Below are 17,408 nucleotides of genomic sequence, written 5' to 3'. Positions count from 1 at the left end.
TCCCCCTTTCTGGGTGAGGACCATGGCGGTGCTGATTCTCATTCCTGCTGCTTCACACTCGGCTGTGAACCCCTCCGTATCGAGCTGGAGGTTACCACCTGATGAAGCCAACAGAACCACATCATTGAGAGATCCTGGGACCGCCTCAGTGGAAGCCTTCTGCCACCTAACTGTGTCTGGAGATTCTGTTCATAACAATCATGAATAGAATCAGTGACGAAAGGCAGCCCTGGCACAGTCCAACTTATTGCCTGCTAGGTGGGCCAAGCTCTTGCAACAGCTGTGGCTCGTAACTGACCCCGTACTCCTGAAACACCTTCCACAGAACACTTTGAGGGACACCGTCGAATACCTTCTCCAAGTCCACGAAACACATGCATTCACATTGAATGTCCATAATTTAGACTTTAATTTCAGGAAGTTTTATTAAAACATTTAGGCAGGTCCAAAGTAAGAGCGAATCAAATAATCTGCAAACATTACTTAAATCCCTCTGACCTGATGTTGACTTTGTTTCCATCTTTGGTGATGTTGGAGAAAGGACGGCACGACCAAATATGAAGATGCACTTATCTCTGCGCCACATTCAGTGGAAGTATGATGGAAATCCTTCTGAATGAAGCCTCTAACATGAGCAGATGAAAAGCCCAAAATTACCAAACCAGTTTGCACAGCCACAGGTTGGGCTGCAGTTTTTAACTGTGAACGTCTTGGATCAAATCTGGACTGCTCATCTCGAAGAAGACAAAAGGGAAGAACCCCAAGTCTCACAAGTTGTCTTATCGTCCACTGTCCACCCTCACCTTATCCATCTCTCCATCTGATTTACATGATTCAACACCAAGTTGAAACTTTAAAATCACTTCACTGGGTTTTCCTTGTTATCTCTAATGTAGGAAACATGTTTCTTTCTACTTCAGTTTGTCTTTAGCACACTTTCACATGAACCTTCACTGTAACAGACCTGTATTACTTCAAGTGCAAAGAAAACCTTTTTCTTTCTGAGCGTTTGGTAACATTACTCTTATTCAGAATCATGTATAATGTTGAGTTGGTGACACATTCCTCATCTTTCACTAATCTGCCAAGATCGAAAACGAGTCACGTCCATGCACACAATCTGGGTATAAGAATCACTTGTATTCAGCACAGTTGGACGGTCATGATAAGCTGTATCAGTCCTCAGACAAGTGATGCCGAAGATAAGCAACAGTCACACAGCGACGGCTCAGGACAGCGCGGCGATCCCCGTTTCTCTCCAAAGCCAGAATCAGCTTCTGTAACGATCACCCATTCACTCCGCCCTGTGTGATCTGCTGGTCACTCTTACTTCCTGGCACCAAACTGTTGTGGAAATTCAGTGCATTAAATAAAAGAAGTCACGCTGTTAGAGTTATATTTGAGAGTTTATTCTTGCAAGAAGGAATTCAGTCACAACAAGGCTCTCCTGCACTGTCCCGGGGAATTCCCAAAGGATCCAGACCCTACTTATAAACAATGTGGGAGGAAATCTCCAAACTATTTGTCCTGTTTCCAACACTAACATGCTGATGTGTTAGTTTTTATCTGCTGTGTTTATCTTGATAAAATCATCCCAATGAGAGATGTGGTTTTGTGTATCTGTTAGGATCCTTGTGGCAACTGCTCTCCAGTCTCTGTGCTGCTGTTGTCATAGTCTTTGTGTACGTCCAGTGCTCCATACAGGCCCTCCAGCATAGCCAGTACTCTCCTCTGGATTGAATCCACCTGCTCCACTGGGCAGTATTCATCCAAACTGGACCTGAAAACACACATGAAGATAGTTAGACCCTCATTCTGTGTCACTACACTGTTAAAGGACATTTAACCATCTGTGGAGCGGATTTACCTGGACAATGTCACCAGTGTGGGTTTGGGAAGGACCTTCAGGAAGAGCTGCACAGCTGAGATAAGTCTGCCAATCTCTTCATCAGAGCTGATGTGATGAGGAAGCTCGACTGTGTCGCAGGTTAACCCTGCCTGGTGAACCTGAGGGAGGAGTGATGAGGCGGGACGGGAACAGACTTTATTCATATTCATTTATATGTTCCCATTCACTAAATATAACTTTATTGCTATTATTTCTGATTATTATATACAATTATTATTACCATTTCATAGTCAGGGCATGAATTTCTTGCCTTTAGACTGGAAACCAGTTGAGGTAGTGAATCCATGCTGAAAAACACAGAAACAGTAAGACGATGTGAGGGCTGCTCATAGAGGCACACTAGCTCATCCCAGGCAAACAGATTCTTTCACTCACTGGTTAAACAACTGATCACAGGGGTGTTTGTTGCGTCAAAGAAATTTAAGGTGGAGCTGGCTCAAAAGCTTTCAAAAGGCTGGTCTACATTCGAATGGGTGACACAGGTGGGGCTGTGATGATCGAAGCTTGTGCCGACAATAATCAGGACAGAGCCGCGCTCCTCTGAAGATTCGTTCTGAATTTGTGGAGAGGACGAGCTTCAGAGCGAATGCCAACACACAGCGCGTGGAAATGTTGGCACAGCTGTAGAACAAACACACAGACCAGATCTGTTCGGGATAGCGATGCAAACATTTCCACGCCTCTCTGCAGCCCCATACCCCGCCCCCTTAGAGGCCGTGTCTGCTCCTGCCTCACGCCGCGTCCATCACAGCTGCAAAACTTCACTTTTCTGTCATCTATCATCTCTTTACTCCTCACTCACAGTTTCTAACTAATTTCTCAGACTTTGTATCTGACTCAGTGTTCAGCTTAAATACAACCATGATTTAATCTGTGTAGACCAGGGGTCTGCAACCTTTAACACCCAAAGAGCCATTTGGAGCCGGTTTCCACGCAAAAGAAAACACGCCTCGCCGCCTTTACGTCTGTGCTGTTGTGTTGGTGTGTGTCGGGCTGTGAGCTGCAAAGCTACAGCCGGCTGTGTGCGCACAGCAACCGTGTGTGAAAAGTGGTCAATAAAGAGAAGCTGTAAAGCGTGTTCATGCAAACATCATCAGGTCTGCCGTGATATGTTTACAATGAGACTTCTGCTCCTGAACCTCTGCGCACAGCGTCTGCAGGTCGGGGCTGTACGAGTCACTTTCATCTTCACGCAGGACTGTAAGCTGTCGTCTGTGAGGCGTCAGCGTGTTCGTCTTTAACATAGTTCACGGTGGAGCTGCTGACATAATGTGGATCAGAAGATCCATAATTGGCCTACCTGGGGTTGAAAGTCTCGATAAATGCACGCCGTTTCGGCGGGCACACCGGCTTCTGCGAGTGTGACGCTTATTTTGAGCGATGAAAAAAATATATATATATATAATTTTATTTTTATATTTCAATATCACAATAATCTTCCAGTTTAGAACTACAAGTTAAAAAAGAACTAATATAAATAAAATACACTTCAGCTAAATACTTTAATTTATTTTCCCAAACCACGCGGAGCCGCAGTATAAGGACTAAAGAGCCGACCCCTGGTGTAAACAGTAAAAATGATGGTATTTAATGGGAAATGGACTGATTCTGTTTCATGGTGATTTCTACTCTCCAAAGTGGCAACAACCCTAAACTAACACAGGCCTGATTCTATTATGGAAATCACTGCGTGCTTATACTTAGTGCCTGTGCACAGAGTTCACTGTGTCACATACAAATACAGGTTATCATGCAAAGAAAAGGCCACATGTGAACTACAAATGCCATCACATGTGGAAAAAAGGTTATATAAGATGGTCTGCAGCAAACTAGAAAACTGCTCTATGGTCACATTAATTTAAATTTTTATACCGTTTTTGGAGAGCATGGATGAACATGGATGAACATGGATGAACATGTTCCTCAACAGCAAAGATGCTACATACAAAAAAGGCTGTTTATGAGGGAGCGTGAGGTCCTTCAGTGTCTGCAGCAGAATCATGTCCCATCAGCAGAGGTAAGTGTGGTCTGGTGGGGCGCAGCCATGAAACTCATGAGACCAACAGATTAAATAAGCCATAAGGCTGATCTGTGGTTATGAGGACACTTCTGTTCCTCTCTGTTTCCACCATGGACACGACCCCAGCAGCTTCTCTAACAGACGGTTCCAGCCCCGTCTCACAGACAGAGAAAACCTTCAACACGACTCATCCTCTGCTGGCACAGAGACGTCTGTCGGATTATCAGATTAGTATTTTATGAACGTTTCACCCGCTGGAACAAAATCAGGGATAAAGAAAGTACTTCTTATTCTCATGAGCATAAAGCACAGGGACAGCCAGCTGGGACATTATAAAAAACACATTCACAGCTTTTCAGCTTTACCTTCAAACAGCTCAGTGTTTGACCAACGCACAAAGTTTCCCAGCTTTCATTCCTCCTTTGTTACGCCTCTAACTTTCAAGTCTCTGTTACAGAAGATTGATTTACCCAGGGTTTGTGGCCCAGCGTGTAACCGTCTCTTCTCCATCATCATCCAGTAGATCAGCAAATGCTGCTTCCAGGTCTTCTAACTGGCGTATACGATGATCTACACACTCACCGAGCTCCTCCTTAAAAGCACACAAACACACATTCAGTGTTTATTTGTTTTGCCTTTAATGAAAGCACAGCTTTAAGATTTCTGTTCAATAACAACACAAGAGACTTTACTAAAAGCACAACATCTTTAAGGAACGCAGCGTTACCTGTGCTGGTCAGTGTTCAGGTACGTTCTCCGTTTCTCCTTCTACTCTGCATTTCTACAATTAGCTGAAGTATTCGGATGTCTTTGTACAGATACAGCCGCTCAAAGCTGCAGCCGCCAGCTGCTGGAGTTGCCTTGGGGCACATCTGCTTTGCAGAGTGTCACCAAGAGTCAGCTATAGATGATTTTCTCAGTATAACTGTACGCGCTGTCTTGTAATATAAAGTGCAATGAGTGCTGCTGTGATTTGGTGCTATGTAAACAAACCTGCACTGAATTTGGATAGCGTTCACCGTAAACCTCGTCGCCCATCAAAACTTCCAGTTACGTTTTGAAAATGTGAAATAAATGGATCAAACTTTACTGTCAGTTTGACCGTTCAGACAGTTACAGCTCAGATCACCAAAACTATTTACAGTTTAATAATAATATTCCTCGTAGATGCCAAACCAGATGTGGAAGTTATTTCTGAGCCTGGTAGAATTTCATTTTCATGTCAGATGTTTGCTGGGTCGTTACTTCTTCAGGCCTCTGTTTGAATTATAAACACATCCTTCATTATTCTTTAGATTTTATTGTGCACACTGTGCAAAAGTCTTCAGCGACCCATAATTCTCTGTGTTTTGCATACAAACCTTCTGTCTGGGCTTTATGGAGGCATCTCACAGTCGTTCTACGGACACTGACTGCTTTTTAAATCATTCAGTCCTGTCCTCGAACCTTAGAGGTAATGTTCTTTCAGCAGCGTTAGCTTGATAGATGTGCACTGCGTTTCATGTGGGCAGGCTGGGTGTTTGGAAATGTGAGCAAACCTCATGGTGCCTTCAGGAAAACGGGACATTAGAAGATTAAAAAAAGAAACTAAAAACGAGTCTCTACGACAGTCGTGGTCAGAAGTTTTGAGAATGACGCAAAAATGAGTTTTCAGTTTGCTGCTTCAGTCTTTATGATGCAATTTGCATATCCTGCAGAATGTGATGAAGAGAGGTCAGAGAAACACAAAGTCTTTCTTTGCCATGAAAATGAACCAACAAAGCCATCTCCACTGCACTGCATAAAAGGACCTGCTGAGACTAACGAGCACCAGGCTGGAGATCCTTATGTCATGCTGACTGCTATCACTAAAATGAGGGTGATGCTCAAAATCATTGTTCTTCCTGTTAACCATGGTTACCTGCAAATAAACATGTGCAGCCATCACTGTGTTGCATAAAAAGAGCCCAAGAAAGTCCAGCAGGCGCCAGGACCGTCTCCTAAAGATGGGATGAGAGTGCCACCAGTGCAGAGCTTGCTCAGGAATGGCAGCAGGCAGGTGTGAGTGCATCTGCACGCACAGTGAGGTGAAGACTTTTGGAGGATGCCTGGTGTCAAGGAGGGCAGCAAAGAAGCCACTTCTCTCCAAAAGCCCATCAGGGACAGACTGACAGTCTGCAAAAGGTCCAGCGAGTGGGCTGCTGAGGACTGGGCTAAAGTCCTTTTCTCAGATGACGCAGCTTTCTGATTGTTCGGGGCAGCTGGAAAAAGGATTGTCTGGAGAAGAAGAGGTGAGCGCCACCATCAGTCCTGTCTCATGCCAACAGTAAAGCATCCTGAGACCGTTCATGTGTGGGCTCGCTCACAATTTTGCCAAAAAACACAGCCATGAATAAAGAACGGGACCAAAACATCCTCCCACAGCAACTTCTTCCAAGAACAGTCTGCCGAAGAACACACAGCCTGTTTAAACATGGCGGGGCCGTGAGGCCAACGTGATAACCAAGTGGCTCGGGGAATAAAACACTGAATGTTTGGTCCAGGCCCAGGAAACTCCCCAGACCTTAATCCAACGGAAAACTTTGGGCCAGTCCTCCAGAGGCAGGTAGACAACGAAGACCCACTAACTGTGACGAACTCCAAGCCTCGATTAAAGAACGGATCACCTCAGTCAGGAGTCAGACGCTGATCGACAGGGCAGACTGCAGAGGTGGGGCCAACACTGCAAATACCGACTGTTTGCACTGAAGCAGCAAACTGTGATAACTTGTACTGCATTCTTTTAAAAATGGGATTTTAACAGTAACGCAAAAATTTAATTTTGTGATTCATTTTATTAAAGTGTAAAACACATCGATGGCTGAGGACGTGTTCCAGGCAGGCAGAGACGGGCTTCATGCTTGTCTGTACGACTCTTCGATCATTAGAAAGTGTCGACAGCTACAGCTGAATCTTTGCAAGCTCAGAAACACGAGTCAGCAATGATCAGAGGACGTCATCACTTTCAGTGCGCACGCTGTGTTTTATTTGCTGCAAACATTTCTACACCAATAGCTGTCATAATCAGAATCCCTGAACAAAGTTAAAGTTAGAACTATACAACGCAGCAAGCCTGTAAATGAATGCGCCTCCACACTGCTCCCCCTGCTGGATACAGCAGACATTGCTACTGCTTCTCCTAAGTGTCTCTTAGGGACCTTTTTACTCATGGTTGCATCGTCCATGTCACAGGTGGGGACATCATTACGGCCGTGCATCAGCTGCAGCAGGTCAGGATTCATCGCGGTGCTGTCGTTGATGATGTTAAGTGTATTTGTACATGAGTGGAGCGTCACACTCCACTCCTCCACAGCAACAGCTAACAAACACACTTTTGGAATCAGCTCTGGTGTCTTCCTCACTCACACGTGTGTTCTGTACTAATTTACATTCCTCTTTAACACTATTATTAATTCCCTTAAATTAAAGTTTAAAGTCTGTGTTTCACTCTCTTCTGTGTCATTCACAAATATCTATGGACTGTATGGATGCTTGGTGGAGAAATGTTGTGACTCAAAGGATTTTTCACCTCATCAGCATCCAGGCGGGGCCCTCTGAAGCTGTAGAGCTCCTGGAGGATGGCGTACTCCTCCTGGACAAACAGACAGCATGTAGCTGAGGTGACTGTGTAATGAAGATGAACAGATATTTTAAATGGACTGATTCTTATATACACATTCACCCATCACACCCATTCTCACACTCGATGGATGCATCGGAGAGCAACTTGGGGTTAGTATCTTACCCAAGGATATGCAGACTGGAGGAGCCAGGGATCGAACCACCGACCTTGCGATCAGTAGGTGGGCTCTACCTCCTGAGCTACAGCCGCCCCAGCCAGTGTAACACATTACATGACAGAATGGATCCAGTGTGTGTGGACTGTGCTGCAGGAGGCTGCTTAACGCATTAACAGGGTTTGTACCACACGTTCATTTTTATTGGTTAATTAATGAACTCTTCTGCTGCTTCTTCTGGCTCCAGGTTGCATTCATTAAATCTATATATTTAGAAATGGTTTTCATGCAGCCCCATGAAGAAGTCTTAACTCGGATGGAGCATAAACGGGTACAGTCTGTCACAGGGCTACGACACAGACGACCATTCATGATCTACAATCACCAGTTAACCCAACCCCACTAACTGCATGTCTCTGCTCTCTGGGAGGAAGCCGGAGAGAACCCACACAAACACGGACAACAGGAGAAGCTCAGGACCTTCTTGCTCTGGGGCAGCAGTGCGAACCACACAAATAAAAACAAGAAAATAAAAATCAGACACTTCTGCCTCATCCTGCCCAGAATCAACATCAGGACCATTTGTTTTTTTCACCAACAGACACAAGATGAGGACGTCTCCCACTAAAACAGCTTCTTTCAGTATTAGTTCAGTGCTAACGTCTGGCCTGTATTCACAAAGCTTTCTCCTGCTACCAGTAGCTGCTTGGCTAGAAGAGAGATCATTCTAAAAATGCCTCAGCAGTGGGATTGTTGCTACTATTGGACTCGGTCTGCTGTGGGGTTTAAAACTACGGCCTCCATAGCTGACCACAAGAGGAGATGGACGGATGTCCACCTGACACCCAGCAGCCTGAAGCTGTACGAGCCACAGAAAGAACGAGGGTGAGGATCCAGGACGAAGCACGGAGCGTCGGGAACACAGCGCCCCCTAGATCAGCTGCTCCATGAAACCCTGAGGCAGTAAGTCCGGACAGCACTGTGATATTCTGTATGCAGATATCGATACAGGGACATCAGTAACTGATATTAAACCAACTAAAACACTCTGGGAGTACTCAGTCAGGACAATCACACCACACTGAGACGCTGAGTTAAGTTACAGAGGGTGGTGCTAGCAACATGTGACCCATCACATGGATGGATATATTGCTCCGTCTGCACCGCCTACATGCAGCTCAACTCTAAAACATGTTTCACCTCCACTGATACGAAGACAGAAAATCAGAACACCTGCATCTATAACTCTTTATTCTGTTAACTATGCAATTTTATTCTTTTATTTAACTGTACTCCTGATTCTGCCTCAGCTTCATCTCACTGAACTTTTTCAGGTTCTATTTATTTTATTGAACGATTCTGCTTTACTCAGGCTGACTTATGTTTGTTACCGTAGGCGTGTGACACTATGTTTTCCAGCTTTGGGGATAAATACCGTACATTTATCACGCCTTAAAGATTTACACTAAGAACCAAAAAGCCAAAAAAGCACTTCTTCAGAGGCTAACTCTGTCTGTGCTCTGGAAAACAGCAGAAGGCGTGCCAATCGACAGCAATGACAGTGATTCTAAAGCCGGACAAACGTCTAATGCAGTGGAACCCCGGCTTACAAAGACCCCATTTAACGAAAAATTCAAGTTACGAAGGCACCTAACGGCAATATTGCTGCCCGTGGTGCAGCACAATGCCCACGATGCCTTCCAAATCATGTGATAACCCCGTGGCTTTCGTACTTGCTGTTCCACGTGAAAGACGTATTGTTGTTGCAGCGCTATTTCGTGTGCTTTACGTTTGCAATTAGCCTATCGTTCATTCATAATGGGGCTGAAAAAACTTCATCAAGTGATTGGAGTGAAAAGAAGAAGCGTGAAGTGCTCTCGATGGAAACAAAGAGAAATTGATAAATGTGAGCGAGGTCCTCCTCCACCAAGAACTTCGTCTTCAGCCAGCATCGCCTCACTCAAAAGGCGATGGGAAAAGGTGCCTCGACTTACAAAAATTCTGACTTATGAAAGACCCTCTGGAACGAATTTATTTCGTAAGTCGGGTTCCACTGTAGTTCAATCCACTCAGATACAGACACGCGTCATAGACGCCCGGCACACTCTCATCTGTCTCACATAGTCTAATCTTACTGGAATCCAAACTGGAGGCCAGAACATACCTTTCCCCCTGTAAAATCTTTTATCATCATTATTGTTGTTTACAATCTTAACCCATGAGCTCGTTTCATATTTGCTATTGTTTAAACTGATGTTGTTGTTTAAGAGACGAATTTAATTCAACAGACTAATAACAATGTTTCACAGTAAAACGAGCTTATGAGCAGAAGCTGAAACAGCGTTTCATTCAGTCCCCGAGGAAGCAGCAGAGTGGAAGCGTACCTGTGTGTACAGTTCTTTGAACGGGTTCTTACAGGAGAAGAAATCCAGGTCGACGTCCAGAATGTACGGCTCCGTCTCACTTACAAATGAAGATATTCTCTTCACGATGTAGCTGGTTGATCCTTCATCGTCGACACCGTCTCCTCCTGCGCCATCGCCGTCAGCTCCATCCTCGGCTGTGCTGCCCTCTGCTGGTTGCAGCGAGTCAGTGTTTGCTGACGGAGGCTGTGAGCTGCTGGATTCTCCGGACTTCCTCCGCTCTGCTCTCGCTCTTTTGACTGAACATTCCTCTGTGTCCTTTTCTGTTCTCTGCTCTGAAATTAAATGTCAGATCAAAAAGTAGAAGAAAGGTTCAAATGGACAATAGCAGCGCCCTCTGCTGTTACCTCATGCAAACTCCAAATCTCATCAAGAGCAAAGTAAACATATCCAAACACGAGCTCAGATGGTCTCTTTGATGTTTAGTTTAAGGAATGCAGGGTTTTCCAGTCAGAATGACACAGTTTGATTTGTCTCATCCCATTATAAATGAGCGGCAGCCCAGAGGAGACATTTCTGAATCAGGCCTGGTTTAATGCAGAGGTGCCTGAAGGCCCAAAGATCAGCCACTTCTGCAGATCCTCACAGTATTTCGACAGTATTATAAGACAGTCTTTGTGATTTTATGTAGACGAACATTATTCCAAACAGTTTCTCCCAGACTGGTGAACCTCTGCTCTCCCCGGTCGTGTCACCCAGCACCTCCAGCTGCATCGTTTTAGTACTACTTCATTTTCCAGCCTTTTGCTGCCTCTGTTGCAACTTTTTTGAGATGTGTCGCCGCCATCACACTCAGTACCTGTCAGCGAGCCGTGACCTGGTCTGACGGGATCGACTCGGATCACGCTCAGGCTGAAATGCTTTGGGTTCTCCAGCTGCTCCTCGCACACATAAAGACCATCGCTGAGGAAGTAGTTGTCTGTACTGGTCACTCTGCAGAGACAGGAGAGGACGAAGACAGGAGATCAACGAGGGACAGAGATGTCTCTTGCTGTACCGTCCTTCTTCCTGTCCTACCTGATGGTGGTGGTGGATGAGTCTCTGCCCACAGTCATGCTGTGTTCTCCCTCTCTAATCTGCTGGGCCCAGTATGGATGCAGCCACACCACAGAGGACACGTGACCGGCGTACACCATCGGCATTATCCAGTTTTCTATACTCAGTTCACTGAAAAAAGGAAAACATGCAAGATTGGGGTGACATAAATATCAGTTCACCCACATCCACCCACACAGTCCACGGCTGCAGTGGGCTCACGTCTCTCAGCTGCTCCCTGCAGGTGTCGCTGTAGCTCATACTCTATACCAGGGGTGGGCAACTCCAGGCCTCGAGTGCCGGTGTCCTGCAGGTTTTAGATGTGTCCGTGATCCATCACAGCTGATTTAAAGGGCTAAATGACTCCTCGGCATATCTGAAGTTCTCCAGAGGCCTGGTAATGAACTAATCATGTGATTCAGGTGTGTTGACCCAGGGTGCGATCTAAAACCTGCAGGACACCGGGCCTCCAGGCCTGGAGTTGCCTACCCCTGCTCTACACCCAACATCCTCCTCCATCACATAGCATCATAGCGTGTTGTGAAGCTTCCCTGTCACTCTTGTTGCTACCCTGCTGTCACAGATCATCCTTGACACCTCGCAGCGGCTCCACGGAGGTTGTCCTCATACACGTCCCACACCACCCTCACTCCTGACCACCTCATACAGTACAACGGCTCCTCTCTTGGCACCATATGATACGTTTACTGCTTATCCAAAGAAGACCTTCTCTACACGTCATCACGACTGCGCTCCATACTGCTGCAGACTGATCGTCTCTCCTATTCCTAACCTGGTTTCCAAACGTCTGTAGCTTCTATTTCCAACAATGAATTTGAGCAACACATCTGTAATGTGAGCATTTGTAAGCTGAACTTTTCACTGCAAAACTGTCTGTGGAAGCGAGTCTTACAAGTTTATATCCAGGCAAAAAGTCGATTTCACTTTGTTTTAACAGAACAATAAATAAGATTGTTCATTACGAATGATTGACTAATTTATTGATTAAATCATTTTACATGCATATCAGGCTCATTCATTCACCACCACGACGTGTGACGTGTTGTTTGAAGAGCTCCCACCAACACTCCTGCTGCAAAAACACAGAGAACAAGTGGTGCAGTGGTTCGCACTACTGCCTCACTGCAACAAGGTGCTGGCCGTGACTCGTGCTGTGGTGGTTCTGTCCCACAGTCAAAGACTAAGGTCACTGGTGGTTGTCCCAGTGACAGACTGGTGACCAGAGGAAGCGTCTTGTTTTCTGTTCAAACACCTGAATTTAACCCCCCGTGCCTGCACATATACCCACAGTCACACTTACATGTGCAGGCATTTACTGGTATTTTCCATCCTTTTCCAGGAGCTGTTGGCAGTAATGACCAGTGTTGGGACTAACGCGTTATTAAGTAACGCGTTACAGTAACTACGTTATTATTGTGGTAACGAGCACGGTAACTAGTTATTATGCCAAAATCAGGAACGCGTTACTCGTTACTGGGATTTAGATAGGCTCGTTACTCGTTACTTCGTGTGGTGGCTATCGCGGAGCTTCCACAGATTCAGTAACATTAGCAAGTGGTGGAGGCCAGCAGGTGGATGAAGGAAAAGGGACGCAGAAGGAAAAGAGACCCGAGGCGGCCGCCGGTCCAAGTGTGAACTTCAGGTAAGAAGTTATGACCTGCAGTCTCTCTGGGTCAGATATGAACCAAGTTTAGGTGGAGTTTATTTTCGTTATGCTGACTTTTTCCGTACTGCGTGCTAGCTAGCATGACGGAGTTTCTATACAGCTGGGTGGTGCTATGAAGTTAATGATGTTGAACTTTATTTTGTTCATAAGTTATTAGAGTTGTCAACCGTCCCGTCTGGTATTCAGAGAAAATATTACGCGTTTCTTATTGAGGTGAAAAGGAACAGTTTGTCCCGTAATTCAGCTACAATGAAAAAGACACAAAGCTGGAGTTATTCTGTGTTTACGCTGCACAGCTGCCTCTTCTTACATTCTCCCCCCTCCCTCTCCTGTTTCTACTTCAATCATGAAACTGATCCATGATCAGCTGATCGGCTCTCTTGTTTGTTTATCGCTCACTTTGTGCCAGAAAGAGGAAACCAGCGGATGTCGCGCTAAACAGCAGCAGCACGTTTAAGCTTGATCAGCTGTTGTTAGAATTTATTTAATAGTAATTTCTAGTATCAGCTGATGTTTGCTGGAGCCACAGCTGTAAAGCTGCTGGTCATGATATGGTTTGGTTATGTGGTGAGAGGGAAACATGAAGATGAAACCAGGAGATGTCCTTACTGGATCATCAGAGCTGAACTGGTGATGGAGAAACTGGTTTACCTTTTAGGTGACATGAATGAGTTGAAGTTATGAACTGTTTCTGAGAGACAAATAACACCAGGATCCTTTTCTAAGTAGCTGACAGCTGGTAACTGTGCAGGGGCGGGTCTAGCAAAGTGTGGCCAGGGGGCAGGTAGGGTATTAACAGGGAGAGGTGGGGCACAAAGAAATACTTTCTTATTCTCATTTAAAATGTCTCGCTTTTATTAAATAATTATCTGAATCTTACAACAAACGATTGATGCGTATATACCATCAGAACAGTGAACATCACTGTCACAACAGTGTTTATTTTCATTCAAAGGCTTTATGATTTTTCCTATAATGGTGGGCCGGTCTCTAGTCAAAATGCCCGGGACGATTTTTCTGTCCCAGTCCAGCCCTGTAATGCAGCTCATCTGCAGTCTGGTGTTACCTACATCTTCCTATTCAGAAGGCAGAATTTCCGAGTTCTGAGTACAATCAAAGCACCACGACTGCAGTTTTTGTGTTGGATGTAAAAAGCACACATGACACTGTGACGTAGGCTAGAATCATGGCAGCAGTCAACGACGATCCAGGCGTGGGATTTCTCTCGTGGAAATATGCACATTATCTTTTCCTTTCTATTGGTAGGTGGCACAGTGCACTGTGGCAAGTAAGCAAGCTAGAAGACTGGCAAAGTTATGGAAGCAACACATTAACAAGAGAATTCTGAGTAAAACCAAAGTTACTTTCCCTAGTAACTAGTTACTTTGAAAGTAACGAGTAACTTGAAGTAACTGAGTTACTTTTGAGAGAAGTAACTAGTAATGTAACTAAGTTACTATTTTAAAGTAACTTACCCAACACTGGTAATGACATACCTCACAATGCTAAGTGTGACTATTGTCATGAGGCACCAGCAGAGGAGATGAGGAGGCAAACACTCCTCCACACCACCTAACAGGGACCTTTCATTGGCTGTCAGAGCTCAGCATATGGATCAAACCGCTACAATATTAACCAAGACTTTGTGCTTTATACATATAAACATGGCCCAACTCACACAGATGTACTTCCTACTGAAAGGCTGCATGTAGTTATATATCTGCATCAGTCTAATCCTGGACCCTCACCCTGAACACTTCCACAATGCTGACCTGAAAGAACGAGCAGATTGTCGCGCCTTCTGTGGTCCGGTTGGTTTGTTTCCATGTTTGGAGCATTTTCAGTCCCCATCTGAGGGACTCTGGACTCCTTGTGGGAGGAAACTGTAGGTAGATCGTAGCCGTCACTTAGTCACACTCACAGCCAACATTAGTCAAGTGCTGAGAACACGACTGCGCCTCTTTTAGAAGTCGCCTTCCTTCACATCTTGTTGTAACATGTGCAGAGACTAATATCACGTCATCACCTGAAGCACGTCGTAACAGTGTGTGTTACTATAAACACATTTTACTGAGTTAATGTTTACGTCTCATACTTTCTTCCAGCTCTCACCTACGAGGAGCTTTGACCAACACAAGCCACAGTTTGACCCATAACGTACCCGAACAGCTTCTCCTTCTCAAACACTGTGTCAGCAGACATGTTGACAGGGATGAGGAGGTCAGGGTGGGAGTCCAAATGAATCATCTTTATGTTCTTCATTGGGAGATGCCTCGAAGCTATGGCCCGGTAGATGTGACACACCACCTGGTTGAGAAACAGTAAGATTAGCATTGTGAAGCTAATGTGAACGATAATTTTAATATTATCATTAAAAGCACAAAATCTTCTTTGGAAAGGATTTCAACATGACTGACATCAATCGTGAACATTTCTACGTTACAGGATCAGATTACACTGCTGAACATGAGAAACATTAGCAAAGCATGGAATCATTTACACGTTTAACTTTGCAACCCCTCAAAATGATGTGCCTCGGGTCAGTCCTGCTGTGGCCGAACTTATCCTGCTTCAAGCACAATGAGATGAAAATGTAGTCAAATAAGTAACGTAGGATTATTACAGAGGTTCATATAATGAGCCTGGGCTGATTACAGGATGTTTCCTTTTCTGTTCTAGCCCTCGCTGACTGATGCCAGCCAATGGACAAACCTGACTCACTACACGACTGCTTCACATTCTTGGCGCAGTGTGAGTCAGTAAGAACCACTGTGATCATTTCAAAGCTGACTGAAGGCAAGGCAAGGCAAATTTATTTGTATAGCACAATTCAACAACAAGGTGATTCAAAGTGCTTTACAGAGACATTAGAAACAAAAACAAATAAAAAGCATGATTTAAAATTGATTAAAACAAGCAAACAAACAAACTAACTAAACACACACATTTCACACCTGTTCGCGCGATCTGAACCCTTATCGTAAGGGGAGCTACCAGTCCTTCTGTGGACGAGCTACTTTCTATTTTAAATTCCCTGAATTTAAAATACTCTCTAGACCCAGCTGGGGAGCTACCCAGAGCTCTAAACCCACTTAACAAACAAACAAACAAACAAAACAGTATATAAAATCAAAACAGATAAAATCTGTTTCTTCTTGAATATGCAAGAAATTCCCATACGCACTCTGCTTAGCTTTGTCTACAAGCAGTCACGAGATTATTGTTGTCAATGATGATAACCGATGCCAATATACTAACTGTAAAAACATTCCAGTGTGAGATCAGTGAAAAAGTGTTCGGCTCACTCAGCTATATGTTACAGTTTCCTTGTGTGTGTTTTTCAACAAGGAGTACAAAACATAAACCTGGGCAGTAGATTTAGACCACACTGGCTGAACAGTGTGAGGAGGAGGTGTCAAGCTGTTGTTGCTATGGCTATGTTAAAAACCAAGGATATACCGTCCATGTTCACCATGAGTCTGTTAAGGAGAGGAGAACCCAGCGTAAAAAACAGACTGTGTCTGTGTGAAGGACCAGAACACAACAAACAACCAACAACTACAAAAAACAGCCCTTATTCTTTGTTTTGGTTTAGACATTCATATCCCACATTATGTCACTGAGTGGATTCCTTCATACTGGTAGTGATGTGCAGCAATGTGGAGACATGCTGTTACGACTGCTGATCGAGCTTCAGTGAGAAACCTGCGTCTGCAGATGGTGTGATGGGTTTGCAGTAACCTGTTATGTTGAACAATCCTATTTCCTGCAGATGACAAAGTGCTTCACCCGGAATCTGAGTGAGCGAGCTCGGACGTTTGCTACAAGAGCAGATGAGACTGTGCTCAACTCCAAAAAATATATTTAAGGTTTTGCCAAAGGAGTAACCAGCTCAATAAATGGACAAATCACTATTTCGTTCATAGAATGGGATTCAGTGTTTTAGCAGTTAAGACAAAGTAAACTAGATAAACTTGTGTAAAGTTATAAAATACACAATAATAAAAATTCTCTATAACAACTTCAGTTTTTACTCCAGTGACGTCATGAGTGTCACGTGGACGGACCTGACAGTGACTAAAAGTCTGATAAGAAACACAAATCTATCACTGAGTTCATCAGCTCACCATTTGTCTGACTGTAATATGATATAATCAACATTAATCTGTTTCTGAACACTGGGAGGATTTATCTCGTTCATATACAAACGGAGGTCCACTGTTATAAGAACGAGACGCCGGCTAACGCTAACGTCTCGTTCGTTAGCTTTAGCAGAACTATGTGGTTGTGTTTCGCTGCTGTGTTCACACGGAGAAGGCTTACGTCGTGGTGGTCCTCCACAACACAAACAGGCAGCTGCTTGTAGGTCCTCTTCAGCGGCACAGAGCTCATTCTGGCCGCGGGGAGCTAACGTCTGAACCCTCGGTATGTAGGTTCATTGGAGGTCGCTAGCACTGCGTTAGTTTCCAGCACATAGTCTGAAAACGGTGGTTTGAAATGTATGAAATTCCCACCGAGTAACAAGTTATGACTCAGAACCAGCGGAACTCGTACCAGCACTGTTTATATGTCCGTGTAG

The 17,408-nt window shown here is 44.6% G+C and overlaps 1 protein-coding gene across 2 annotated transcripts; it reads right to left on the bottom strand.

Annotated features, from left to right (window-relative positions):
* Positions 1-1,387: 1,387 nt before the first annotated feature.
* cunh5orf22 (chromosome unknown C5orf22 homolog) lies at positions 1,388-17,408 on the bottom strand. Of its 2 annotated transcripts, none has more exons than XM_040036961.1 (10): positions 17,153-17,408; positions 14,991-15,136; positions 11,125-11,274; positions 10,907-11,040; positions 10,069-10,382; positions 7,477-7,539; positions 4,400-4,521; positions 2,130-2,196; positions 1,868-2,007; positions 1,388-1,780 (listed from the first exon to the last, which is right to left on the bottom strand). In XM_040036961.1, the coding sequence occupies exons 1-10, from the start codon at positions 17,219-17,221 to the stop codon at positions 1,624-1,626; spliced, it is 1,362 nt and encodes a 453-aa protein (XP_039892895.1). In that variant the 5' UTR covers positions 17,222-17,408; the 3' UTR covers positions 1,388-1,623. The 2 variants fall into 2 exon arrangements, with proteins under 2 accessions (XP_039892895.1, XP_039892896.1); XM_040036962.1 differs by lacking the exon at positions 17,153-17,408 and adding an exon at positions 14,602-14,712 and having other exon boundaries at positions 14,991-15,108.

Source organism: Simochromis diagramma, unplaced genomic scaffold, assembly GCF_900408965.1.
Source record: "Simochromis diagramma unplaced genomic scaffold, fSimDia1.1 OVJJ01000630.1, whole genome shotgun sequence".
Taxonomy (NCBI): Eukaryota; Metazoa; Chordata; class Actinopteri; order Cichliformes; family Cichlidae; genus Simochromis; species Simochromis diagramma.
The sequence above is the reverse complement of the archived record's forward strand: the minus strand, read 5'-3'. Positions and strand labels throughout refer to the sequence as shown.